General features: G+C 46.2%; 4 protein-coding genes across 5 annotated transcripts; all 4 read right to left on the bottom strand.

Moving 5' to 3' along the window:
* Positions 1–1,291: 1,291 nt before the first annotated feature.
* Positions 1,292–3,672, bottom strand: HOXB5 (homeobox B5). The gene is made up of 2 exons (XM_008500061.2): positions 3,069–3,672; positions 1,292–2,036 (listed from the first exon to the last, which is right to left on the bottom strand). The coding sequence occupies exons 1-2, from the start codon at positions 3,616–3,618 to the stop codon at positions 1,789–1,791; spliced, it is 798 nt and encodes a 265-aa protein (XP_008498283.1). The 5' UTR covers positions 3,619–3,672; the 3' UTR covers positions 1,292–1,788.
* Positions 3,673–7,010: 3,338 nt separating this feature from the next.
* HOXB6 (homeobox B6) lies at positions 7,011–9,186 on the bottom strand. The gene is given in 3 exon segments (XM_030465867.1): positions 7,011–7,305; positions 8,637–8,770; positions 8,772–9,186. Coding segments are annotated over 3 exon segments (669 nt in total). The 5' UTR covers positions 9,047–9,186; the 3' UTR covers positions 7,011–7,045.
* A 10,339-nt stretch (positions 9,187–19,525) lies between these two features.
* Positions 19,526–23,304, bottom strand: HOXB7 (homeobox B7). The gene is made up of 2 exons (XM_008500048.2): positions 22,789–23,304; positions 19,526–19,815 (listed from the first exon to the last, which is right to left on the bottom strand). Exons 1-2 carry the CDS (start codon positions 23,186–23,188, stop codon positions 19,562–19,564), a joined length of 654 nt encoding a protein of 217 aa, XP_008498270.1. The 5' UTR covers positions 23,189–23,304; the 3' UTR covers positions 19,526–19,561.
* Positions 23,305–25,503: 2,199 nt separating this feature from the next.
* Positions 25,504–27,198, bottom strand: HOXB8 (homeobox B8). 2 transcript variants are annotated; one of them, XM_008500037.2, is made up of 2 exons: positions 26,736–27,198; positions 25,504–25,974 (listed from the first exon to the last, which is right to left on the bottom strand). In XM_008500037.2, exons 1-2 carry the CDS (start codon positions 27,154–27,156, stop codon positions 25,670–25,672), a joined length of 726 nt encoding a protein of 241 aa, XP_008498259.1. In that variant the 5' UTR covers positions 27,157–27,198; the 3' UTR covers positions 25,504–25,669. The 2 variants fall into 2 exon arrangements, with proteins under 2 accessions (XP_008498259.1, XP_008498251.1); XM_008500029.2 differs by having other exon boundaries at positions 25,504–25,977; positions 26,736–27,156.
* Between the last annotated feature and the right edge of the window lie 240 nt (positions 27,199–27,438).

Below are 27,438 nucleotides of genomic sequence, written 5' to 3'. Positions count from 1 at the left end.
TAAGTTTGGTAAGTTTTAAGCTCCAACTTTACTTGCTGCGGACAAAAAGCCTGAGGGTTTTGTAGAGCTGGCAGTGGCGTTTTGCCAACTCGGGCGACTTTAACCCGGAGTATCTCTGCCTTGTCTGAGATTCCCTGGGCAGCGGGATGGCGTGGTTTGCCATCCCTGAGGATGTTAAATTATCTGCGGCCATAAACGGGTCGGTGTAGCAGCGTGTCAGTAGTTTACAGAGCTGTTATTTACATGTTGAGCCAGAAAGACGGGGAGGTAAAAGCAGTTCAGCACCAAGAAACCGAGAGGGAGAGGGAGCGGGGAGAGCGCTTGTAGAGAGCCATGGTCTAGACAGAGCAGAAATATAGCTGTAAATATAGCTGTACAAACCCACAGGTAGGCAGAAAAACAGGCTTGCGCGGACGTAGGTGCGGATATAAATACTTCTGGCGTGTAAAATGTGAATGTCTAGAGCTGAGGGTTCCTGAAATGCACCTAAAATCTGCCGGGGAAGCGTTCGTACCGCGGGAGGGCAACTTGGAGTACTTGGAACCAGTTTGGCTTATACGGTGTGGGGGGTGTGGGATCTGTGTTGGGGTTTTTTTTTTTGGGGGGTAGACGGCGTTTGGGGCAGGGTGGAGGGTTGCGGTTGATTCCCGTGCGGTGCCAGGAGGGTGTTTTTTGATGTGAAAAAGGCGAAATGTTTGTTGTTTTCGGAGCTCCCAAGGAGCTGCCCAGGAGAGGCTGGAGCTTTGCTGGGAGCTCCCAGCTCCATGCCAGGCATCTCCCCGGCTTTAGCGTGGTCTGAAAAGTCTGCGAGGTTGTGTAGAAAGTGCGGCTGGGAGGCTTTCTGAGTAGGAGAAACGTTTATTTGACTTCAAGTAAAGCTACAAACAAATACAAAAAGCTTATTGGCAAAGTACTATCAGGCAGCTAGACATGACAGATGCCATTTTTACACAGAACATTGCATTCACTCTGCCCACTACAAACCGTCTATTAGTCACATCAGAAATATTTCTAGTATTTACAAACATTAGAGCACTCTATTGTTGGTCCGATTTTATACATTTTTGTCTTTTTCTTCATAGTGAATGTTACCCACTTCTAAGAGTACGTCTCAGAATTAGCCTGGGACTAGAAATCCTGGCCTGAAGTTTGAACTAAAACACAGACTGGACAATTTTAAGACAGAAAGATACAAGTTTTTCCTTTTTTTTTTTTTTTTTTTTTTTTTTTAATTTTTTCCTTTTTTTTGCTTTTTTTTTTTTTTTTTAATCTGCGACTGTAGTGCAGGAGCCCCCATTTTTTTTTTTAGCTTAGGCAGAGAAGAACTCACCCAGAAGCAGTAAACTCAGGGAAGGGGGGGAAACCAACAAATAAACAAACAATCTTATCTGTTCTCAATTTATAAATAAGTTATAACATTTAAAGGGCTCACATAAAACATGCTAGCTTTCCAGAAAGCATCAAGAGAGCACGGACACATACATTTAGAAGAACAACAAGAGCATGAGGAGCATCTGGAAATAAAATTTAATTAAAAAATTATTATTTAAAAAAAAAACAAAATCAAAAACAACCCAAAAACAGAACACGACATGAACTCAGTCCTGGGATAACGGTACCATACGCGTTGTTTTAGAATATCAACAACATGCCGAAAAGAAGGTGCCTCACTGTACAGTACTCTGAAACTAAGATCTGCGGCGCTTTTTTATTCATTCATTTATTTATTTATTTACGGATTCCTTCCCTCCGTCTCCTCTTCTCTCCTCGATATTCCACCTCTAGAATTTATGGCTGAAAGGCGCTGCCCGCCGAGGCTAGGCTCATGCTTTTCAGTTTGTTATCCTTCTTCCATTTCATCCTCCTGTTCTGGAACCAGATTTTGATCTGGCGCTCGGAGAGGCAGAGAGCGTGAGCGATCTCTATTCTCCTCCTGCGGGTGAGATATCTATTGAAGTGGAATTCCTTTTCCAACTCCAGGGTCTGGTAGCGAGTGTACGCTGTCCTCGCCCTCTTCCCGTCTGGTCCAGTCATGTCTGGATAACACGGACAACAGCGGGGTTTGGGTTTTGGCTTTCTGCTAAGGTTTGGGGTGTTTTTTTGTTGTGGTTGTTGTTATCCAGAAGGCTATTTTTATTTTAATAACGAGGTGAAATATTCGCCTTCTTCGGGCAGCTAGGAAAGCTGCTTATTCCCCAAATAACAACGTGCCCCCCTCCTCTGTCGCACACCCCCACACACGTGTAAAACCCCCCCACCCTCGGCCCCTCAAGAACCAACATTCGCAGCTCAATATTCATAATTTAAGGGGGGAAGCGAGACCTTGAAATCTCCCTTTTTTTCGCCTCTGCCTGGGTGTTTCTGGGTCTGGTTGTAGGGGCATCAGTTTTAACGCTGCTTTCTTTTCTCCAGGAGAAATCTGGGGAAGGGGGAAAGGGGGGGGGGGGGGGGTCGCTATTCCCCCTGTATCTCCTCGTAATTTTGGTTTTGTCAAGAGCAGATTGTCGAGCATCCACCCAGCAAAATAAGAGCAGGAAAGGACTGAGACCCATCTGTGCATATAATGCCATTTTAATGGTCAATTCTTTCCTTTCCTCTCCCCCACGCCTCAAGGAACACCCCCTTCCCTCAATTTTTAATTTACCTTCTCCCACTGTCCACACAGAGCTACGAGCTTGAAATAAGCGCCCATTTCGCGGCCAGAATAGCGAAACTAAAATAAAATCGTCCCCCCCCCCCTCCCCTCATCCCCCAGGCGCCAGAGGCAGCTTTAAAGCAGCGATCAGAGCAAGAAATACAAAAGCAATAAATAGCTGCGTTTCTGATCAAAGAGCCTCCACCGAATACAAGGGAGGAGAGGAAAAAGGGAGTGCGGTGGAGGGGGTGAGGAGGGTGAAAAAAAAAAAAACATCGTAAGTGGGGAAAAAAATAGAGAGGGGTGTGAGAAAATAAAAACCAACAACGACAATGACAGGGGATTAAAAAAAAAAGAACCACAAAAAAAAAAAAAAAAAAAAAAAAAAAAAAAAGAAAGGAAAAAAAAAAAAAAAAGAAAGAAGTAGCTGTACCATGGCTAATGTGAAGTTTCCTCATCCAAGGGAATATCTGAGGTGCCTGCCCTTCTGTTGCTGCGGTGGAGGTTGCGATGGGCTCTGCCTGTGCTCGGGGGATGCTGCTGCTTATTGGAGTGCCCTCGTCGGCTCCCGAGGACGCGCTGGTCTCGTCTAGTTCTGTGAAATTTGTGTTGGTGGTGCTGGCAGAAGTAGCTTGGTCGGAGGGGGACGGGGCGGGTTTGCCTCCATGGCTCTCGCTGTTGGAGCAGGGAAGGGAGTCGGGAGAAGATAAGGAGCAGCTAGACGCCTGTCTAAACCTGCTCTCCTGAGCTGGAGAAGGGAAACCGCGGGAGCTCTCCCCCACAGCCCCAAAGTGACTAGAGGAGGCTGAGCGGTTGATGCTAAGGTCCATCCCATTGTAGTTGTAGCCATAAGAGCTGGAATGCATGGTGCTTGAATCTCTGTAAGAACCGTTCATGGAACTGCTGGTCCCATAATTTAGTAACTGATAGTCGGGGCCATTTGGGTAGCGCCCTGAGAACGAGTTTACAAAGTAAGAGCTCATTTGGGTTATTTTGGAGGGCTTGATTTGTGGCTCGTGGTCGTTATAACCCTGTGCTTGACGATTTATGATGTATTAATGAATTATAGCAATGCACTGTACTTCGTTTTTGCTATGTATGCGGCCAAATATGGGGGGAGGGTGGGGGGTGCGTTTGGGCATCACGTGCTTTTGTTGACCAGTCGTAAATTCTCACTGATGACCTCAAGAGGTAATTCATGCTCTATGGTTACAAATAATGACGAGCGCGGAGCCGCTTTAGGCCCGACTCTGCCGCGCAGCGCCCCGCGCCCCCGTGCGCGCTCGCCCCCCACCTTGGCGGAGCGCGCCACCTGCCGGCCGCGCGGGGGCACCGCACCCATCCCCGCAGAGCGCGGAGGGTGCGGGGCGGGGGGTGGGGGGGCGAAAGAAGGAAGGAAGGAAGGAAAAGGAAGGGGGGGGACGCACCCCACCCCCAAAACTGAGCCTTGCTCCCCATTCCCCCTTGCTCAGGGTGCCTCTGCGCTGCCTAAAAATCAAGAGGAAAAAAAAAATAAAATTAAAAATATATAAATAAAGCGCGGAGGAGGGGGGATGGGGGGGTGGTGGGGGGGGCGTTGTCCGCGCGCCCCGCGTGGGTCTTGTCCCGGCTCTTTTTTGTGGCTCTTTTTTTTTTCTTTATTAAACTTAATTTCTTCTTTTCTAAGGGAAGTTGGGGAAGCAGCGAGGGGTGAGGTGCCGAGGCTCTGGGAGGCCGGGCAAGCTTCTCTTTTAATATCTGGAGGAGCAAGGGAGAGGCAGAGGGGGTTGGGAGGAGGTAAAAGGGGGTGGGGGGTGGGGGATAAAGCCAAGCTGCTCCGGGACGTGGGGGGAGCGTGGCTGCTTGGGTTTATTTCGCGTGGTTATTGTCAGAAAAGTCGAGGGTTCCTGCAGGCTGAGCGTGGAGCCAGCGGTGTGGTGACACCTTGATTCTGAAGAGGGGGGAAAAAAATAAAAACAATGAAATAAAAAAAGGAAGGGAAATAATGTGGCTGGAATAAAGGAAAAGGAGGGAAAGTCCAGCCGGTGGAACTGGTTGACAACGTTGCTTTTATGATATTCTTGCTCCTGAGCGTTTCGTGTCCTCTTTGAACACAGGATTGTGCTGCGTGGTTTTTCCTTTCCATTTGCTAACCTGCAAGGAATATTGGGGAGCAAAAGCACTTTGAAAAGGGTAAAAAAACCGTTGTGAAAAGGCTGTGGCTGTGCTTTGTTGAGCATTATTTTCCTTATTTTTTTTTCCTTTTTTTTTCCTCCCTCTCTCGCTCTCGCTCTTTTTTTTTTCTTTTTTTTTTTTTTTTCTTTTTTTTTTTTTTTCAAGGCAGTTTAGGAATTTCATATGCTTGTCTGCAACTCATTGGAAATTATGCGCCATATTGAAAGTGACATATAATTATAATAATTACGAGCAATGAAAAGCGTGGCAATAATAGTAAATGTCCTACAGCTGTGAAGCTTCTGCATGAATTGATTTTAAAAGTGACTGACATTAAACCAGCTTGTGGCATGGGGGAATGCATTCATACATAGGTATTTCTTCTGGGGAATGGGGAAAGGGGAGAGGAGGCAGGAGATACAGTTTCATCGCCATTTCCCCCCGTGAAGCTGCAGAAAACGGGATCAGAAAGCGGCTGGGCTGCTCTCTTGCTTCCAGTCCTAAACCCCAGCAGAAAAAAAACAAACCAAAACATAAAAAAACCAAAAAACCAAGCACTCCTTTTCGTTTGATTCCCAAAACCCAGGAAAAGTTTGCTGCTTACATGCACGAGATTCCCCTTTGGAACGAAACAGGAATGTTCCCCATCCCATCCTATCCTGAGCTGGATCAGCCTCTCAAAAGGAGCCTTTGACAACTCCTTCAATTAAAGGCGAAAATAAAAATCTCCTCGTTTAAAACAGCTCCTTAGAATTCGTTTAGACTTTTTCCACTTTTTTTTTTTTTTTTTTTTTTTTTTTTTTCCCCTTAAATGCAGGCTATATTCCTGTATTCCTGGAGCTGAGCAGCTCCTCGTTTCTCAGGGCAAATGTCCTTGAAATCTGGACTTTTTTTTTTATTTTTTTTATTCACTTCACTTTGATTTGGGGATATGAAGTAAGGGACCAGATGTTTCAAAGATGCCGGGCAAATGTTAGGTATCTTCGGTAGATAAATGAGAGCAGTTTTTTTGCCCGTTTCCTTGATTTATTATGTATATGGAGAGCGTTTCGTCATAACTCTTTGTACTGTAACAATAAAAAAAAATAAAAAAATAAAAAAAGAGTGATCCTACAGCAGTGTCAGCGAGGAAATACTATTGGTGAAAGGTCTTCCATTTAAGATTAGACAAAAAGAGGGAAAACCAGATTTATCTCTCCACAGTAACTTCCGTGTGCTTGGAGTTCCGTGTCCTTGCAGATTAGGAGACAGTGTCACCCACAGAGAAGCAAAAACCTCTTTACAACCCTCCACTCCTTAAGACTGGAAAGTTCCCTGGAAAAGGGAAAGATAACAGCAACAATAATGACAGGGGGATGTGCGTGAGATCCAAGACTTTGTTTTTATTAGAGAATTCCATGTCCATACCTAAGACAAACTTCAAACACAACACGTACAAAAATTAATAAAATATAACTTTTTGTTGCTGTTGCTTTTGCATCCTTTAGGTAGTACACGTTCTTTCAGTAGATTTTCCTTTAAAAACAAAAATAAAAACAGCACCCAAAAAAACCAAACAAACAACCCAGAAAACAAAAAACAACAAAACTAATTACAAAGACCCCAGGGCTTGATTAATTTACCAAAGGAGGGAGGGGGAAAAAAATTAAAAAAAAAAACAAAAACCTCTATGTCAACCGTGCATGAAACATTTTTACAAAATTAAGACAATAAACACCCCAAATGACATATATTGCAGCACTTCCATTAAATACAGAGTTAGCAGATTACTAACAGTGACACCAAGGGTAGAAATACGGGTAGGAGTCCTTTTTTTTCTTTTTTTTTGTCTTTTTTTTTTTTTTTTTTTTTTTTTTTCCCCTTTCTTTCTTTTCCCACTTTTCTCCCTATCTCTTGACTTTATAATTATTATTATTTCATTTCGGGGGGGGTGAAGTGGGAGGGGAGGAAAGTCTACGAAGGAAAAAAATTAAAAATGCAACTAGAAGCCTGATTTTTTGTTGTTTTGTTTTTTTTTTTCTGGACACGACAGCTCACTGGGAACACGAGTCCATGGCATTGGTGGCCCAAACTTTCTGGCTGTTGCCGCAGCTGCAGAGGGCTTGTCCCACCAATGTGCAGCTTTTCCCTGTCCTCGCAGCCATCTCACCCCCCCTCATCCTCTCAGCTCTCTCACACACTCATTCACTCCCTAATTTTCCTCTCTCTTTCTCTCTCTCTCTTTTTTTTTTTTTTTGTGCGTTTTAAATAATACTTTCACTCCGCCGTTTTCTCCTCCTCCTCCTCCGCGCTCAGTTGCGAGGAGTTGAGCAATTTATTCTCTTTTTTCCACTTCATCCTGCGGTTCTGGAACCAGATTTTGATCTGCCGCTCCGTCAGGCAGAGGGAGTGGGCGATCTCGATCCGCCGGCGCCGGGTCAGGTAGCGGTTGAAGTGGAATTCCTTCTCCAGCTCCAGGGTCTGGTAGCGGGTGTAGGTCTGGCGGCCTCTGCGGCCGCTGGGCCCGAAAGAGGAACCTGTGGCACCCGCAAGGAAAAAAAAATAAAAAAAAAAACAAAAAAAGGAAAAAAATAGGAAAAGCAATAGGAAAAAACAATACTGGGGATGGGGGAGTGATGGGGGAAGAGGAAAGGGAAGAGGAGGGAAAGCCCTGAGGTTTAGTGGAGCCTCGGAGATCCCGGATAACCCGCGGGGATGCTGCGCCCCGCACCGCGTCTGTGTGCGGAGGGTGTGTGCCCGCTCCCCTGCCCTCCAGAGGCTGTGGCCAAGTCTCAGATAACCCTCATGGCTCTGAGCCCCCTCCGTGAGCTCAGGGAGGATCTTCCTGGACGGGCCGCACCCGCGGAGGATCCGCAGCAGCGTTACAAGCAGCGGGGCAGAAGGGTTAATGCTGAACTTGCCAGGCTTCAGGCAGGGCTGGGGAGACAGGGCAAGATCTATCTTATTCCGGGATGAAAAATCGCAAGGTGTTCTCTCCCCCTTCTCCCGCCCTTGCTGTTTTCCACCCTACCGGCAGCTGTAATAGATCTGAGCATTTAAGCAATAATGAAGTGAATCGATCTGCCCAAACTCTGCATTAAAGAGGACACAACACTTTATGTCCCTGCGCTAATGGGCATCAATTTGAAACTTAAAAGGCAACAAATGCATCTAAACATGGGAAGGGGGGGAGCATCTATTATTCCCCCCCCCCCCTTTTTTTTTTTTTTTTTTTTTTATTGGGGAAACAGCACTTAAAGAAGTCATATATCACCGTGGGGAGAGGGGGGAAAGATTCTCCCCAGGCAGACTTTTCATTATGTGTGAGTTTCATTAAAAATGTAGCCCGCTCCTTTCAAATATTTAAACACTTTTATATTATTTAACTCCAGAGCGGGAAGCCAGCGAGAGAGGGACCCGCGTGTGTGTGTAGGGAGCGTGGGTCTGTGCGTGTGTAAAGTCATCCCGATCTGATTTAGAAAAGATATCTCCCTGTGCGTGTGGGTGAAAGACAGAGACAAATCGGTGTAGCTGAGTGACACGCAAACTGGAATGCTCAAGGAAAAAAAAAATGGGGGAGGGGGGAGAGGATGGAGAAATAGTGTCTTGGGGGTTAAAGACAGAACAAACTTTTTAGCTGGAGGGGTGCTGGGAGAAAAATACTTCAGCGGAGTGAAGTTTTGGTGCGTGTCAGGAGAAAGTTGGAGCTTCTCGTGCCGCCCAACTTCCCCGCTGGAAGTTTGGGCTCTAAAGTGAACCTTATTCCTGCTGCCCTCGCTCGCTCGCTCTCTCTCTCTCTCTGGCGGTAACAAATAAGAAAGGGGGGGAGGAGATTGATGTATTTATTTCTGTAAAAGAGTAAACTCACTATTGCAAGAGTTCATCCGCTGCATCCAGGGGTAAACCGGGGCGGAACACTTTTGCTCCTCGCTCTCTCCGAACACAGTTTTGCTCTGCGCGCAGTCCGACTTGCGCGGCTCGGGGGCGAAGGGCACCTCGTCCAGGTTGGGGGGGGGGGCACGCAGGGTCCTTCTCCCTGAAAAACCCGCCGGCCCCATAGTCACAGGCGGAGCTGCGGCTGTAGGCTCCGTTGCTTTGCTGGTAGTAAGGAGAGGAGGTGTAGCCCTTCTCCTGGACGCCGGTGGCTCCATAGGTGGTGGGGTAGTGCCTCAAAGGATCCGCATAGCCCGAGGGATATAGCGGGATCTGTCCCAGGAAGGGCTCCTGCCCCGCCGCCAGACTCACCGGGAAGGTCGAGTTGACAAAATAAGAACTCATTGGAAGGAGCCTGCCGTCCTTTCCCCGGCTTTATGATTTGTTGTGTTTTATAGTCCAAGTGGTTTAGCTATTAGTAGTATATCGGAGATTGGGTTTTAGCTGAAGGGAGATGGCGTGGTGCCAGCGAGGGACACAAGGAAATACAACCATCTGATCATGGGCTGACCAATAGCAGGCGCCTGAGGTTGCAAAATAGCACCCATGAGGAGCTGAGATTGCACCAGGGACCCCAAGAACAAACCATCCACCCCCTTTTCCCTCCCTTTTAAACAACAGAAATGCACCCCCTTAACCAAATATATAATATCAGCCGAAAGAAACATTCCCGACGCGCTCGGAGCTTCATAAATAAATAAACGTCCGTTTCCCCCCACCCCCCCCACCCCCCCGTTCCACTCCCCCTCCTCCTCCCCCGGAGCTCAGCGCGGGGGTGTGCGGGAGCCCGTCTGCAGGGCTGGCGGTGTGCGCGCCTATATGTATTTACACACATAAAACGTATACAAATGCCCTCTGTAAATGTCGAGGGGGGGGGGGGGAGAGTAAATTATTCGCATTCGGAAAACTTTAACCCCTAGTGTTTGCAAACCTTCCTGAAATGGATGGGTGCTTTGCTACAGTTAAAGAGCGCGGGGGAAAAACATAGGGAAAAAAAAAAAAAAAAGTTTGTTTTGTGTGTGAACTTTGCAAGGAGAAAATCCCGCCGGGGTGATTAACTTAGGTTTGCTATAGCAGAAGAAATCGGTTTTGACAACTTATTTCGTTTCATGTTTATCTAATTACCATAGATTAGCATTCCGTGTCCAGGAAAGCTGCGCTCGCTTGAACCAAACCTTCCCCTTTTCCTATACTGCATTTTTCTTTTTTTTTTTTTTTCCCTGCAAAAGCTCCATGTTGGGGAGATAAATTAAAAATCGAAGTATTTCCTCTCTTCCTTGCTAAATCCCGATCTTTTCCCGAGTCCGGTACCGCATTGTGCCCTCTTGCGTTTTTTTGTCAATACCAAATCTATGCCCCACCTTTTATGGCTACAAGCAAGCCTTGGATTACGGTCAAAAGCTGAATTTATTGATTGTGACCGATCGAGATGTTTTTTTTTTTTTTTACGAGAGGAGAGCTGGCAGTGTGGTGGGGCTGCTGCCTTGGAGGTGCGCGGGTTTGCATCTCCCGCTTTTGAGCCCGGTCCTCTCTGCAAAACACCTATTTTTGCAAAGTAAGAGGGTGGAATAGACAATTCCGAAAGTCTCAAGAAAGTTCCGGTTCCCATAAATGCTGCATTTTTGCTCTGGGGTTTGCTTCTGTCCAGTTCTGCTCTACCTGGTGCATCCCCCCCACCTCTGATCCCTGTCTGCTCAAGGTAGAGTTGGACCCTCTCGTTGCTTTACTTATTTTCTTTTTCCCCGAATGAGAAAATCAAAGTCACCTCACAGGAAAAATAAATAAATAATCAAGCAAATAAATACATCAATTAAATCCAGGACTGTCCCCCCATAACTCGCGTCTTCTCAAGGATTTGTTTCCTGTCCGAATTTACAGCCATCTGTCTGTCGGGTTTTATGTGCAATGAAACGCCACGGCTTGTGATACAGACTCCCTGTACTTGGAGCTGTGAATGTCTGTGCTACAAATCTAGAATTACATATATTACATGGTGACTGTAGAGCTGCCAATGCTGCTCTCTCTGACGAAGGTTTAAGTCTCTACGAAACTGGTATCTTATTACGAGCTAATTTATTTTGAGCATCGTGTTTACAGCAGCAAAGCCAAGATTGTTTCATGCCACGGCTGCAATGAACATTTCGACTGAAACATAATCCTTATAATTCAAGGAAATAACATGCAGAGGAAGTAGTTTTCCATCCTCCACCCCCTCTCTTGACTGATATCTCTCATATTTGTTCTTGCAGAGTTTCCCTTTGTGTATGGAATGGACCCAAACTTACGTAGATCTGCTTTATTGGTATGCAAGGCAAAAAAAAAAAAAAAAAAGGAAAAAACAAAAGAAAGAAAAGGAAAAAAGAAAGTGAGATTGAAAAGGGAACGATGACTAAACAAGGAAAAAAAAAAATCGGATGAGAGCCTGAAGTTAACTGCTTAGCAGGAGCCGAACAGCTCAGACACTTGATTAGAGAGTTACGCAATATTTGTAGCTCTGCAAAACCAGCGATTATCTGGCATGATCAGCTCCCGCATGCAAATTTTGGGCTCAGAAACGGGATATCCTGATAATTCAATGCGTGAGTACATCTGCTGAAAATGTTTTCTCTAATATTTTCTCTCACTTCTCCTGATTGCTTTAAAGATAAATCCCTCTACATATTTTGGGAAAAAATTCGCCCCCCTTGCCCCAAAGTTTCACCTTATTAAAATATCGCTAAAATAATAAAACTGTCCCTCGACAGTCCATATTTTTAAAGAAAATTCAGATGCACTAACTGAAGCTGCCCGCTTGCTAATTGCTTATTGCTGACATTTTAGATGTTGTGTAGATAAAGAAATAATACGTCTTGCTTCTTGGAATAAGATGATCCTATGGGTGGTTGTTTGGGGGAGGAAAGAACAACAAGAAAACTTGGCTTCAAATGTGTTTAAAAAAAAAAGCCAAACCCAAAACAAAAAACTAAAACCCGGTGCCTGTAATAGATTTTATCTTCCGGAGGGTCAGGCCCGCGGTCTAATTGATTTGCTACCTATAATACATGTAAATACGAGCAGAGGTCTTAATCCGCACTAAATCTCAGAGCAGTGAATGTGCAGAACAGAGGTGGTTTCTATTCTCTGTTCAGGAGCTTGACAAAAAGAGGTTGGGGAGGGAAGGGAAGAAAAAAAAATTAAGTGTAGAGTTATTAGTGTAGCTGTCTAACAGACGCTCTCCTGCCTTCCCCGCAAAAGTCTGAAGGTAAAAAAGACCGATTTTGCTAATATATTTTCTTTGGACGCCTCCAGCGCCAGCTCAGACGGGAGGGAGACAGACAGAGCAACAGGGGTTGTAGAAGAGAGCTTAGACAGTAGCCCTTAAGTGAGAGCCGCCTTCGAGGGCACAGATGGGCACATTTTTATTCAGTCTTTGGCCTTATCTTCTCCAAACCAGAGGTTGCTGTGAAGGAGCAATAAAGCGGGGAAGTTGCAAGAGACCCCAGAAGGTGGTACCACACGTTTCACCGCGCTGTTGAAATGTCAGGCTTTCCCCTCCTGACAGCCATCACTCAACCGGCAGGGTATAAATAAAGATAAAGAGAAGTATTTACAGTACGTACAACCCCAGCTCTTTACCCAGGAAGCTCCCACTTATTGTCGCTTTGCTTTTCTGGTCAAGCCCACCAAGCAGAGCTCGAGCAGATAGATGAGGGGATTAAAACAACACCCAAATATTTCGAAATGCAAACAGAACAGAGCATTGCTTGTGTGAAAGCTAAACCCGCTAAAAACTTGGTAGGAAAGTTCAGTGCAGTTGGTTCCAATAAAAAATGAAACTCTTTTTTTTTCATCTGGAGCTGGAATTCCCGATCCTTCTGAAGTGAGAACACAGCGGGGGTTTCCCTACCAAGGGACTTATTGCAGCCATAAAGTCAAGCCAACACCATGAAAACACTTGAAAAAACCCCTTGTTCCTGGAGTCAGACATAGAAAGCCCTTGGCAGCAGAGCAACCTCCCCTGTAATGCTCAAGCACACCCGAAATCACATCGGAAAAAAAAAAACACCACACCACAGAGTCATGTAGAGCTCCAGGGCTGGAATACTTAAAACAATAATCCCTGAAGGTGTAGAAAAATACCCGCTCTCCCCACGCAGAACCGCCTGAAACTTAATTTCCAGCCATTTACGTTTAATTTACCTGACTTCCCGTGCAGTGCATAATAACCTTGTTAATGGGATCTTTGAAAAGAAGCAATAATAATCTACCATTGTTCCAATAAAGAGTGCAGCTAATTATTAACAAAAAAAAAAAAAAAAAAAAAAAAAAAAGAGGGGGGTGGGTGGTGAGAGGGGAGTAGGGGAGTCAAGCTGTATCCAGACTAAAGTATTTCCAGGCAAGAAAGCTTTGGGAAGGGTAATGGGGGGCTGCTGGTCAAAGAATATTGGGAAAGCCAGGGAGAAGGAGAGGAAAAGTGAGACGGACCATGTAATGGGGAAAGCGAATACTGGTGTTGTTGGGAATTACAGCAGGGAACAAGTTAACCATGGCTGGTGCTGGTCAAAAGAGAGAAACTTTCTTTTTCTCTCTCTCTTTTTTTTTTTTTTACCATAGTCTCTGTCCATCTCACTTTATTCCAAAAAATGTCCCTAGTCTAGACGTAAACAGTTGCCAGGAAACTGTGTGGTAGAAGGAGAAAACGAGAGGGAGAAAAGCGAGAGGGAGGGAGGGCGAGAGAGAAACCTTTTAAAATAACAGACACGCATTGTCCCTTCAAAGCCTACAGTAACTTAAAAGTGATTCGTCCTCTGCCTTTGCTCCCGCTCCTTCCCCAGCAACCACCTCCATTCTGTGTACACGACTTGACATATCTTTTCCAGACCCCACCGAAATGACCACTCCGAGCAATAAATAAATAAAAGCTCCTCTCCCTTTTATGATTAACTGAAATCCTCCTCGCCTCCTGCGTCATTATCGCATTGCATTTTACAACATTTCCCCCCCCTCATCCGCCCACCAGACACCTTTAATCCTCCGTGTGCACATAGACAGAGAGATGCAAGCCTGGAGCTGTGCACAGTTGTGTTATGTTTGTTTGTTTTGTATACATTTGTAAAAAAAGATTATAGCCAGACCTCACAGAACAGACGGACCCGAGCAACCCCAGAGGTCGGAGGGATGTCTGCATCCACATGGGGTGTCCAGAGCCCATGTGAAGCCACAGAGATGTGCGAGTGCTTTCTAGATGTGCAGCCCCAGACAGTCGAAGGCTGAAGCGTGCAGTTAAAAATCACATTTTCCCGTCGTAATTCACAGAGGGGCATCAGGCCTCGAGGTTGAAACGAGAGGTCGGGGTGAGGAGGCGAAGGTCCCGGGCATCTCCACCCAGCCAGGGACAAGGAAGGGCAGCCAGGCCAGGGTTCCCCCCGCAGGGTCACCGGCTGCGGGGAGCCCCCCGGGAGCCGTCGGCCGCCGGCGCCGACAGTAGATGGCAGCAAACGGCGGGGAATGGGCGAGCCCCGCGGCGGCGGCACCGGGGTACGGAGCGGCGGGGGGGCTGCCCTCCTTTATACCCTTGGATTTTATTTTCTTAAATAAACAAGCAAGGGAAAGATGCCAGGAAGGGAGCCCCACGGGGAGCAGTGTGGCTTTCAACACCCCCCACCTCCCGCTCTCCTCACGCAACCCCCCCCCTCAGGGGGTGCACAGAGGTTTCTTGGTCATCCCGCACCGCACCGGGCTGAAATGGTTAAAAAGAGCTGGGCTCAGAGAGGTGCGGGGGTGCCACAAGTGGCTGCCCAGGCAGGATGTGAAAGAATCGGCATAAAAGCTTTTTAGAGTTAGATTTCTAAATTAATTTTGTATGTATATATAATTATTTTTATTCTTACAAAGAGAAAAAATATAAACGAGAGCGGGGAGGCTTCGGGGAAATGGAGATCAGGCATTTGAACCGGCACTCATTTTTTAACCCGTGATTTATGAAAAATGTAACAGGTTCGGGAAGAAATAGCTGTTAAAAATGACTTTTTGTTTATTATTTCCGCGGCTTGCGATCATTTACTCTTGTCCACACAATATTCAGGCACAGTCAGTTTAGGTGAGATAAATCGTCCCGTCATAAAATGGTTTATGCTTAAGTAATGAATCTCGTCTTACTCAATCTCTTCTCACGCACACAGGCTCTTATATTATCTTATTTTAAAATCACCTCGTAACAGTAGCAATTAGTACTGCATTTCATAACCCACCCCTTGAAATCTTGGGGAAAAGCAAAACAAAACAAAAAACACATTTAAAATGACGGCCACCTCAGGGCAAATATTTTCCTAAACCCGAAGCAGAGCGTTAGGGTGTCAGAAAGGGAGAAAAGAGGGGGATTGGCACATAACCTGGTTTGGAAAAGCCCCGACACACCGTGGGGCTGAAACCCAAGCCGAGATTCCGCTCGGGAAAGCCGTAAAGCCCCGTTTAACACTGCAGAACGCAATTAAATACACGGAGGTTTATTGCATCGCAACGTCAGCTTCATTTGGGAGTTTCACGAGGGGAAAAAAAAAAATACAATGAGACCGCTGTGCTCTGGGCTGGCTTCATTCTTATTATCTTTTTTCCCCTCTCTTTCTCTTTCTTTTTTTTTTTTTTTTTTTTTTTTTTTTTTTTTTTTTTTCTTTTTTTTTTTTTTTTTTTTTTTTTTTTTTTTTTTTTTTTTTTTTCCTGTTAAAAAAGAAACCACAAAAAAACCCCAAAAACAAAACATCCAAACAGTCCTAATTTCCAGAGCCTTATTTCCGAGGACTGCCGCGAACTGCCCTCGTCGAAGAAACCACCCACATAATAATGACCCTGGAGAGCAACGCAAAACCCAACTGGCTTCCACACAAACTTCGCCAAATTACTGGGCTCGCCTCAAGACAGGCAAACTGGCAAGAGATTCTGCGAGAGGAGGAGAAAAATAAAACACAACTACCCACAAAGGGTTTGGTATTTTTTTAAAGGCACTGTCTAAAAACCTCTGTCATCGAGCTACTGCGAAATCCATTCCACGTCTACTGTCTCCAGGTGACCTTACAGGCTTTATTTTTCCTTCTTACTCCGTTATTTTATATTTCTAATTCCCTTTCTTATTTTCTCTTTTTTTTTTTCCCCCTCAGATCTTGTTTTATATTCAGTTTTCTATTTCTTCCTTTCCTTCTCTCAGTTTCTTTCTATACAATTTTTCCCCATTATTTTTTTTATTTCCCCCCTCCTCGCCTTTTTCTCCTTTTCTCACCTTTACATTCTACTTTTTCAGGAAAATTGTAACTTAAGCAGATCTCCACCAGCCCTGATGTCTTCGAGTTTCTCCCTCCTTCATTACCCCACCCTTTTTTTCCTATTTCCCCCCCATGGGTAGCTGCGAGAGGGAGATGGGGAATGGAACAGAAAAGGCAGCTTGACAAATACATTTCCTCAAATTAAAACCAACCAAACAAAAACAAAAAATCGAGAGAAAAATATATTATTCCCTTACCTTTTGACGTCCATTTCTGTGGTATAAGTAAAATACATAGGGAGAGAGACACAGCGTTTTGCTTATCTGTTAGCTGACAAATATTGTCCCAACCTGATAGCCGTCGATTGCCTCTCTGACTTGTGAGCGCTTCTTGCATTTCTGTCATTTGCATAGAAAATGGAGTAACTTCCCTCTTTGAAAAATGATAGCCTCCACTCCGTCCAGAATCTCCTCTGCCCCTCCATTACTACTGAGATTCCAAATCAGCAGGCAAATTAAAAATTAAAAAAAAAACAAAAAAATCGTAAAAATAATAATAATTTTAAAAATCCTACAACTCTTTTGCTACGTGTGTGTGCGGAGGTGGGTGCCTATGTGTGCGTGTGGATGTCTGGATAGGCGTCCCCCCCCTCCCCTCTCCCCTGTTTTAGCCCTATCGAGCTTATACACAAAAGTAAAAAAATGTAAAGAGGCGAGAGCCCTATAGAGGACACTGATCCGACCCAAGGTGCAGCGGACAGAAGAATGGTGCAATATAACCACATGGGAAATAATAAAAAGTTCATGTTCACGGTTAGCAGTCCACATGACCGGCTCTGGCCAATCCCAGAACCCAGCCACTCATAAAGTTCTATCACAAAGTTGTAAATTTTCATAAAACAACAAGGAATTTATTGCATTTCTTCATGACCGGTTTAACAGCAGTCTTTTTCTTAGCCGCCATCTTTTTTTTAAAACAAAAATAAAAGAATATGGAAAGGGGTTCAGGGATAATTTTTTTCACCCCCTCCTTGGTTGCAGGGGCGGTGGGGGGGTGGAGAAAAATAATCGAATAAAGCCTCACACGTTAAACTATGAACAATAATCGCCCCCCCAGAATAAAGAGCTTGGGTTTGGGTTTGGCTTTTAAATGGGGAAAGACACAGTAAAACAGTGGGGTTCGGGTGAGATTTTTTTATTGTCCTTTTTTCAATTTAATTTACTCAGTTTGGATCCTTTCTGCTGGAAGGGGCAATTAGCAGATTGCAGGGAAAGGGGGGAAAAAAGGCAAATAAACGCAATAAACGCATGGCCGAGGTGTTCATGCCCAGGGCAAAGCCAAGCCGGGTGGGATTCACGTCTGCCGGGTCCCTCACCACCAAACGCCCCCAAAGAGCAACCGGGACCCCGCCCCGGTCCTTCCGCGTCCCCCGCTATAGCGCGGTGGGGGATGCTCTGTAAGGTGGGTCACCCCTCCGGTAAACCGCGGCCCTGGCTTTAACCATAGTAAAGACTCTGGGTGATTTCCTTTGCCTTTTTTTTTTTTTTTTTTTTCATGGAATTTTTCTCAGTTCGGCTCAAACCCGACCGTGCCAGGGTTGGAAGGAGGGGGTTCAGCCAGCCTGGCCACTGCGCTCCGAGGGGGGGCTGGAAATTTCTGGAACCTGCAGAGATTGTTCCTGCGCACAGATCGCACCGAGGGATTTCACCAAGGAAAAGGAAGATTCCCCTCTCTTTCCCCTTCCCTCCAAGTGGGAATTTCAGTAGGCAAAAGCCCGAAGAGCTGCTGCCTTTCGTAATGGCCTTCCCATAATTAGTGCAGGATTAGCTGGATTAGAGACGCGGGCGCGCAGATCCTTGACGTGGCATCTTATTTTCGCTAAAAACCTGCAAAAAGGATGCCCTGCGCTCAGGCCAGGAAGTCAGAGGTGGTGAAAAAGCAGAGAGAGTCTGGGAGGGAAGGAAGGGGAGAAGGTGGAGAGCTGCCATCACCAAATCCTTCCAAAGATGGCTGCAATTTATTTTTTTAATTTATTTAATATATTTTTAATATACCCTGTGCATCTTGCGCAACTCATTTGTGGAGTAAACTACGTGGAGCCTCCGCGAGAGGAATCCGCGGCTTTCCTGCGCAACCTGGCAGTATAAATAAACAGGCAGGAGTGGGAGGGGGTGAGGGCGGCGGAGGATGGTCCCCCGCGCAAGTGCTTAAATTTACTCGCCTTTTGTTTTGCATTGTTGATTTTTTTTCCCCCCTGTGTTTAATTGCTCTAATTTATTTTATGCATGCTTTGATGCTGAACATTATTTGGTGCTAATGAAAGAGTTCCAGTCCGCAGCAAAGTAATTTAAGGGCGGAGGGAAATCTAAAATAAAATAAAGTAAAATAAAATAAAATAACGGCACAGCAAAAGAGATCCGATTTCTGCAAATTAGGCATGAGAAGAAGCAAATTAAAACGAGGGGCGGATGGACTATTTGGGCCCGTTATGGCTTCTTTACATTGCTCCTTTATTCCTCCTTACTTCAGTAATAGCCCCAGCGCCATCACAGAGGGAGAGGGAACATCAACTATATCTGAGGATATTCGCCAAATCTATTGAATAGGTACTAAAATTCTGACGGGATTCGCCGCCCGATAAATAATATTAAAAAAAGAAAAACAAACAACAACAAAAAAGGAGAGAGTGACAAATTCGGGATGAGCCAGGGCGTGTATTCATCTCTAAGGCTATTTTAGTGTATTTATTTCACACGGGTAAGAGCAAATCCTGAAACCCGCGTGTTATTTTTCAAAAGAAATGAGGAAGGGACACATGGCAATATTAGATTATTGGAGGTTTAAATTTTATTTCGAATAATAATAATCACAGACAAGAAGGGAAGAAAGAAAGAAAAAAAGAAATAGAAAAAGCAACGCGTCGCCATTAAATAATTTGCTGCTTCGATATACAACATTTACGTAGCACAATACTAATTCCTTTTTTTGTGTGTGTGTTTTTTTGTGGTTTTTTTTCCCCGCAGAACCTGAACAAGGAAGAAATACAGGTGAAAATATACACAGACAAAAGAGCAGAGCGAGGAGAAAAGAACCGCAGAGGTTACAGGGAGAAGGTATAATAATAATTCATATTATGTACAGGACTATATCCGCTAAGTATAATTTGCATTCAGCCTTTTTCTGCTCACATTTTCTAAATTAAAGGTGCTAAACACGACCACGTTACTTCAGACCCAAAAAGTACATACAGCGAGGTACAAACGGAGATTTACAAATTACTTGTACTATATGAAGACTCACATAGAAAAATTTGTCTATTCCGACTCTAAAGACACTTTTAATAGGTAGATAGTCATTCTAGTGTTAAAAACAAACAAACAAACAAAAAAACCCCAAAAACAACTTTATATAGGTAGTATTTTTTTCAGTGTCAGGAAATACAATGTATCATTCCTAGGGTTTTTTATTATTTATGCTCTTTTCATTTATCTATTTTAATATATAGTCTTTTGTGTGTGTGTGTGTGTGTGTGTGTTTCCCCCCCCCCCTTTTTTTTTTTTTTTTTTTTTTTTTTTTTATTTCTCGCGTGGGTTTCCACATTCCCTGCGTCCATCTCTCGCCGCTTTCATTCCTCCTCGTCGTCCTCCCCGTCTGCTTTCTCCTGGCTGTTGGAGCCGGAGCAGGCAGTTTTATTCTCTTTTTTCCACTTCATGCGCCTGTTCTGGAACCAGATCTTGATCTGTCTCTCCGTGAGACACAGGGCGTGGGCGATCTCGATGCGTCTCCTCCTCGTCAGGTACCGGTTGTAGTGGAACTCCTTCTCCAGCTCCAGGGTCTGGTACCTGGTGTACGTCTGGCGGCCCCGTTTTCTGTCAGTGCCTGGGAAATAAAATGCAGATTTAGATCGGACGAAGGTTTAGAAGGACATGGGGGTTTTGGGGGAGCTGGTAATTCGGTTTGCTCGCTTTCTTTTGCCTCTGGGTGAGGCCTATCAAGGAACCATCACCCACAGGAGGACAAAACCCTCGGAGGAGCTGTACAACCTGGGACAGCCAGATCAGTTTCTTCTGCTCCGGGCTTTCCCCACCTCACCCTCTCTGGTCTCAGCCCCCGAACCACCCCAGCTTTGATTTCCCTTCATCTCTGAAAACCGTGCGGTGCTTTTTTCGTGTGTGCCCGTGCGTGTCTCTGAGGGATCACCAAAGTTCAGAAAGTTTCCTGCCCGCCCGGCAGCTCTCAGACTCCAAGCTCCCGCTTGAATTTCCGTGCAGACACCAGAGGTTTCATCTGGCTGGGGAATAGGTACAGGGATACAGCCAGGCAGTGCGAGACAGGCAGCTGCTACCTACACAGCTCCAACTATTTGTCCTCTCTTAAAGCTGTCATCAGGGTGCCTGCTTGGAAGGTGTGTTGATGGTCTTAATTATTTCAGGGGATATTTTGGGCACAGCAGTCACTTCTAGGGCTAAGCGGGGGGGGGCTGCTACCCCCAGGCTGCTCCTGTGGGGGCTGTGAGCAGACGAGAAGCACCTCAACCCTTACCCCAGGATCCATCTGCCTGCGAGAGGGGTTAGGAAAGGCCCCAGCTCCCAACTCTTCCCTCCACCCTACATTTCCTGAAGTCTGATGGGAAATAATTCTACAATATGGTGTTTGTGATCTCAACTGGATTTCCTATGTAAATGCTGTGTGTATCTGTAGCACAATCTCTTCTTTCCCAGAGCAGGGGGGATGGCGAACAGCAGCTCTCAGCCTCTCCTCCACACATTCCACCAGACTCCTCTTCTTCCCCTCCACCCTCAACCTCTCTTTCTTTTTAAAAAGAACCAGTCATTAAAAGGAGAAAAAAAAAAGAAAAAAAAGAAAAAAAAAAGAAAAAAAAAAAAGGGGGGGGGGAAAGGGGAAAAAAAAAAAAAAAAAAAAGCCAAAATAGCCAGGCTAGCTGTAAAGTAAAAATGTGCAGGTCCTGGAATGTGGGTTGTAAAATCCGCTGAGGGGAGAGCCATAAACTGCTGCTGAATAGGGATGACAACTCTATCTCTGCTGATGAAATTCCACAAGCACGATCGCACAGTGGGCATGAGGCACCCGGGGAGGCGGACGGGGCAGATGGACACCCCGCTTTTACAACCCAGGTCGAGTTTCTCTGCTTTTAGACTCATCAGATCCCAGAGCGTTCAGGGTTTATTGGTTTGGGTTGTTTTGGGGTTTTTTTGAACGCAGTTTTGCCCTGTCTCCAAACCCTCTCTAGTGTTGATCCTCTTCCCATCACAGGCTAAGAGTGAGGGGAGGCTGATGGGGGGTGGGGGCACTTCTTAAATCTAAAGTCAGATAAAAGCAGAGATTGAAGTGTTTACGACCAGAAATATTTGGTCTTTGATAAATCAACGGTGAAAGTGAATGAATTATGGAGCAGGTAATGGAAAGAACTGACCACCAAATAAGTGTGAAGGTAACTCCTGCCTCTCTCAGACGTTACACATGGGCTGCTTCGCTGTTTTGCTTTTTCCTCTGCTTAGCAGGGAGGCTGGCCCGCACCCCCTCGCCCCCCAGGGTTACTAACAAGACCCTTCCCGAATATTTGGCGGCGGAGAGGCTCGCTCGCAGGGATGTTCTCAAGTTGCAGTCTATGGCACGGGAAGAGGACAAGCCAGGGAGGTTGGAAAATGAGCTCACGGCTTCCCCTCGGCTCCCAGCCGGGACAGCAGTGCCTTTCTGCCCCCATTCTCAGCATTTCACGAGTGTAAACACCACCACGCCTGGATAAGGGCACCGGCCGGGCCGCTCCGAGCAGGGGCAGCCCGGCCCGACCCTGCTGAGATCCGTGCAGCCGGGCCTGGGGGGAACCGGGAGGCACCGGGACCGCTCCCGCGCCAGGGCAATGGATATTTATTAAATGTTAATTGACATTAATACCCACAGACAGAGCGCGCTGGGGACTGAAGGCATCGCAGCCGCCCGGCGTTCAGAGGCTTTGGGTTTGAGACACATGTGAGGGGGATCTTGTCCCGGTGTGGGGCGCCCCTTGCGCGGAGTACTGCGCGGCCTTCCGCGGATTTGCGCTGCCCTGAGCTCTGCAATCGGCTCTGGGACCCCCAGCCGGGCCACTTTGAAGACCCCACGGTCCCCAAAGAGCTTTTCCCAAGGTGAGGAACACACCGCCCTACTCCGCGAGTATGTTTTTAGGAAGGTGACACAAATAAACGAACTCCCCCCGCTCTCCATCCATCCATCCATCCATCCATCCATCCGGATTCCGACCCGAGTGTCACCGGTGTGAGTGCAGGGCTTTTAATTGCACCGGGACTGATGAGGTGCTCTTTCTGATGGCAACACGGTCCGATGAATTGCAGTGCCTGGGACATTGTGGTGATGAGGGGCTGGCAAATGAAGGTTTTGCAACCTAACAGCAAACAACCGAGCTTGCAAGCACCTCCCATCAATAGTTCCTTTCAGAATCTATATCTATATTTACATGGGGGGTAGCGCAATCTCCATCCTGTAAATATAGGAGAAGAAGAGGGCTCCCCATTATTTCTGCAGTTCTGTCTGTCCTCTCCAAGACAAACTGCCTTTTGCATGGCACATACACAGCCCCAGCAACACCAATAAATATTTAAAGCTAAAAGGATGGCTTTATGGGTGGTGGTGGTGGTGTTCGTTCTCCCCCTCTCTCTTTTGAAGATGCTTTTTCGGTGAAACGTCATGAAAGGAGTTGGGGACAATTCCCCCCTCCCCCTCCGCCACCCCCCGCGCACGCCATCGAATAATTTACACTCCCCTCACCCACCCCCCTTCTCCAACCTCCCCCCAACCCCCGGGCTCCTCTCTTTAGGGGGGGCTGGGACTTACCTGTGCTCCTCATCCAGGGGTAGATACGGAAGTTACTGTCGCTTTGCAAATCTGAGTCCCTCTGGTCCGTTTTGCTGCAATTCTGTTTAGAAGCATCTCCCGGGCACATCATGGAGAGGTTTTGCTCAAAAGGGGAACAGTGCATGTTGAAAGAACCGGGCTCCAGGCCGTAACCGGAGGAATACATGCTGGGGGGCTGGGGGTGCACGGCGCTGCCACTGGAGTAGAGCCCGGGCATGGAGGCGGCGAAGGGAGGCGTGGATCCGGCCCCATAACCCGCTCGTTGGGTGTTGGAGGCGAAAGCGCAAGAAGTTTGCTCGGGAAAGACTCCGGATGGGAAAACCGAACTTGCGGCTTGATATTTAGAAAATAAAGCATTCGCATAATACAATGAACTCATAATTTGGCCGGGTGATTTGTAGGTCGGGACGTTTTAGTGTCGGTTTTACGAGGTACCGTGATATATTACGGAATTAGAGTCCAGATTTACACCAAAAAGAGCCCTTTTTCCTCCCGGCCCATGTGACGCGCGGGCACGTGGCTCCGGCGGCTCCAATCGCCGCCCGCTCCCTCCTCGGGGGCAAAAGAATTGGAGTGCTGCTGGATTTATAAAATATGATAAATAATTGATGCGATATAAAACCCTCCAAGATCTATGCTGGAAGGGGTGAAATTGTGCTGGAGTCGATAAGCAACCTGTAATCAGTTTTCAGCTCTGACCGGGGGAGAAAGAGAAAAGGGGAGGAGGGGGGGGGGGGGTAAAAGCACGTTGCTGATAAACCAGCGTCTCCCTCTCGGTCTCTCTCTGCTGGAGGAAAAGGAAGGGAGCTCTATTTATCCCTTTATTGATCCCGTCTAAAATTCCCTCCTTCGCACCATCCTCCCGGCTCAGAGGTACTTTTTTTTTCCACAAGACGGTACAGAATTCCCTTCCCGACCCCCTTGACCCCCACCCCGACCTCCCCCCCACCCCAAAAAAAAAAAAAGACAAATGTCTCATTGATACCTAATAGTTTCAGGGTTCTTTTTTTTTCTTACCCAACTGCCATTCCGCTCTATATCTAATTTATTCCACTGCCACAGGCTTCGAGCTTCGTATTGAGCTGGCACTTGCTTTTCTTGTTGCGAGAAATAAAGAGCGCACAGAGCCCTTGTTTAGTGTGTCAGCGGTTCTGCGGGACTCAATTACAGCCAGAAGTAAAACCTTACCAGCTGGCTGCTTTGCTTTCTGCTGGAAAAGCAGAGACCTTCCAGAATGTGAGCTGACTTTTGTTATGTTTTTGGGTTTTTTTAGGAAAGGTGGGGGGTGTTAGAAAGCAAGAAAGTCTTGCAGGCAGGAAAAGAAGCCCAGACAATGGTGGATGTGCATCAAGGGGTTGTGCTGCTTCTCCTTTCCCAAGGTTATGTTGCAAGGGGGTGGGTGTGCATCCCCGCGGTCCTCTCTTGCCATGGCAGGGCATCTCGGAAGCAGCTCAGCTGCGCGACTGACAATTTAATTTTTTTTTTTCCTTTTTTTTTTTTGAGATGAGTGGGAGGGAAAGAAAAAAGAGACCCAGAGCTGGGCTTCATCTCCAGGGGTGGGGGTTGGAGGCAGCAGTGAGGTGGGAGAAGAGAGAAGGAGAAAAGGAGAGAGAAGAGGAAAACCAAAACAAAAAAAGCACACGTTACCTTCAGGAAGGATTTCCAGCCAGCCTCCCAACCTGTCACCACCCAGGAACTGTTAGAAACAACAAGAAGAGCAGAAGCCATGGCAGTTGCCCCCCTCCCCTTCCCCACGGCCCCCAGGCAGCAGCTCCCCGGCCCCAGCCCCTGCCTCCGCCCGTCCCAGCCGCGCTCCAGCATCTCTCCAGGCACAGAAAGCTTTGATGGCCACGGCTGCAGCTCCGACACAATTGACTTTTATTTCCTTTCTATCAAAGTAGTCCTGGAGGAAATGGAGCAGGGTAAAAGAATGATGTCACGGAATTCTCGCTTGTAAACTTTATTGTAACTTTCTTCCGCCGCTTCCAGGTTTAGACAATAGAACAAAGTGATGAAAGAACAACAAAATATATCATTAGTTCCCCCAATAAAGTAATTCACGTATACAGTATACATTCTTTTTCACAGTTAACCTAAAGATCACTTTACAACTTGCTTCACTGTGCGCATGCTAACTAAATAAGAGAAAAACTCATTTTTTCTTGTATTTTATTCTTTTTTTGTATTTTTTGTGGTTTTTTAAGAGACACTTAAAAATTGTGAAAAAGAAAAAATTAAAAAAAATTAAAAATCCCGAACTAAAGAAAATAACATAGGTAAGGAAAGTGAAGAGAGAGAAAGAGAAAGAAAGAGAGATAACTACAGCATAAATAGGCAGTTTCATGTTGTTGGGATGTTTGTTTCAATAGCTACCTCCAGTACGAACAGATAACCACAACAAAAAAAAGTGGAAAATAATAATAATTAAAAAAAAGTGCACAAATGTAATTTCACGTAACTTCTATAGCATTGAAAGCTATGTTAACCAACCCACCCCCCAGGAAAGAAGAGAGAGACAGAGAGAAAGACAGAGAGAGAGAGAAAATTTCACAGTCATGTTTTACATAAGCTATTGCGTTACACTACCACTAGTTAATAACTGGCAAAAGGCAGGAGAGAGCTCCGGATCACTTTTGCATACTGTTCATTGTATCAAAGGATAATCAGGGAAGTGGTGCTTACAGCTATATTGTTTTACAGCAATAAAAGGGTGGTGGGTTGTTTTTTTTTTTTTCCCTTTCTCTTTTTTCTATGCATTGTTTTTTCCCCCCACCCCTCTCTTACATTAACTGCCATTAACGTGGGGCTCAGGGGCTCTTCCACCCCAGCAGAGCTTGCCTTTCAGTCCTTAAAAATCCTTTTATTTCTTGTCCGCCTTCTGTGCTTCCCCTTCCTCGTCCACCTCCTGGGCTCTTTCCATTTTCTGTTTTTCCAGTTCTTCCTGCTCGCATTTGCTGCTGGGAAACTTGTCTTTGTTGTTTTCCTTTTTCCATTTCATCCTCCTGTTCTGGAACCAGATTTTGACCTGCCTTTCTGTCAATCCCAGGGCATGCGAGACCTCGATCCTCCGTTTGCGGGTCAGGTAGGGATTAAATAGAAATTCCTTCTCCAGTTCCAGGGTCTGGTAGCGGCTGTAGGTTTGCCTCCCCCTCCTCCGTCCAGCGGCTGCTGGGGAATTGCAAAGGTTGGGTGGAAGAGGAGAAGAAGAGAAGGAGGTTGAAAGATACATAAACCAGGCTCGGGAATAGGCAGAGAGAGGCTCAGACCCGCTCGCACACACTCACACACACCCCGGCAAGGGAGGGGGAGGAAGAAAGGGACTCGCAGGAGCAAAGGCAGGAAGCAAACGAGGCGAGGGGGAAAGCTCCTGTGGAATATTAGAAAAGGGAAGATGGTTATAAAGGAAAGGGGTTACGGTGGCAGGGGAGGAGGAGGAGAGGGGGGGTCACCCACTCCGAGCAGCCCAGCTAAAGCCTGCACTTGCACACTTATTATCACGCGAACCACACCACCACCACTCCGGCTCTTTGAGATCCCGCACAAAAGAAAAATAGTATAAAAATAACGAGCTGCAGCTCGGGTAGAGCAAGCAGCACCACCCGAAACCCAAAATCAAAAGCAAAACAAAAAATTAAGGGTCCTTTTTTTAAGGCTATAAAAGTGCCATAAACTTTAAGGACGCTTCCTTCCACAGAAAGCCCGGCTCGCTCAGCCCCCAGAAGAAAAGGGCTTATTCAGGGTAATTAAACTATAAAGCAATTTACAAGTGCAAAAGTTTACCCCCATAAAGCAGTAAAATACAGTCACCGGGGAAGAAAAAGGGAACGAAAGAAAGCAAGCAGGCAAGAGGGGCAGAAAGAAAGAGAGGGGGCTACTTTATGGGCTGAGGAAATGCCTCCTCGCTTGTCCTCTCCATCTCGCCTCACCTTGCGGTCGCATCCAAGGGAAAAGCTGGGTCGGAGAAGGGCTCTGTTCCGAGCTCTCCGCCTCCTCTCCAAGGCCGCTGGCAGCAAGCTTGCAGTCCGTGTACTGCACCAAGTCCGACTCCTGGGCGCTGAAGAGGCTCTGCCTTTGCAAGGGGTCGTAGCCATAGAAGTTGCTGGGGTCCCCATGGCACGCCACGGCGCAGGGATTCTGTTGGTAAGGGGAGCTGGAAAGTGAGGATGCTCCGTGGTAGAACTCCTGGATTTGGGTCGGATGCTGGAAGGTGCCCCCCGTGCTGGGTCCGTACACCACCGTGGGTCTGCCCCCAAGATCCTGAGCGAACCCACAGTCATAGTAATTGGGACGCAAGGAGTCCCCGGTTTTGTATTTGGAGAAGAGTGAGTTGACAAAATAAGAGCTCATTTTAATTTAAATAAGAATACTTGTTTGGAGGAGGAAGAAAACAACCAAGAGCAGCCACAAAAAAAAAAAAGGAAAAAAAAAAAAAAAAGGAAAAAAAAAAAAAGCCAACAACACCAACCAAACCACGGGAATCTATTAGCAAAAAAAGAAAGCGCTAAGATGCTAAGCAACGACAGTTTGTGATTTCCAGGAATATAAAAGGAGGATATAATCAAAACTCTAAGCCTGCATGATATTGAATTCTTTCCTCCCCCCCACCCCTTAAAAAAAAAAAAAAAAAAA

The sequence above is a fragment of the Calypte anna genome, chromosome 27, assembly GCF_003957555.1.
Source record: "Calypte anna isolate BGI_N300 chromosome 27, bCalAnn1_v1.p, whole genome shotgun sequence".
Classification (NCBI taxonomy): Eukaryota; Metazoa; Chordata; class Aves; order Apodiformes; family Trochilidae; genus Calypte; species Calypte anna.
The sequence above is the reverse complement of the archived record's forward strand: the minus strand, read 5'-3'. Positions and strand labels throughout refer to the sequence as shown.

Coding starts and splice junctions, on each gene's coding strand:
- HOXB8 (XM_008500029.2), bottom strand. CDS start 27,156: ATGAGCTCTTATTTTGTCAACTCACTCTTCTCCAAATACAAAACCGGG. Junction 25,978..26,735: donor CCCTTGGATGCGACCGCAAG/GTGAGGCGAGAT, acceptor GCAATTCCCCAG/CAGCCGCTGGACGGAGGAGG.
- HOXB5 (XM_008500061.2), bottom strand. CDS start 3,618: ATGAGCTCTTACTTTGTAAACTCGTTCTCAGGGCGCTACCCAAATGGC. Junction 2,037..3,068: donor GAAACTTCACATTAGCCATG/GTACAGCTACTT, acceptor CGTGTTATCCAG/ACATGACTGGACCAGACGGG.
- HOXB7 (XM_008500048.2), bottom strand. CDS start 23,188: ATGAGTTCATTGTATTATGCGAATGCTTTATTTTCTAAATATCAAGCC. Junction 19,816..22,788: donor CCCCTGGATGAGGAGCACAG/GTAAGTCCCAGC, acceptor TTTATTTCCCAG/GCACTGACAGAAAACGGGGC.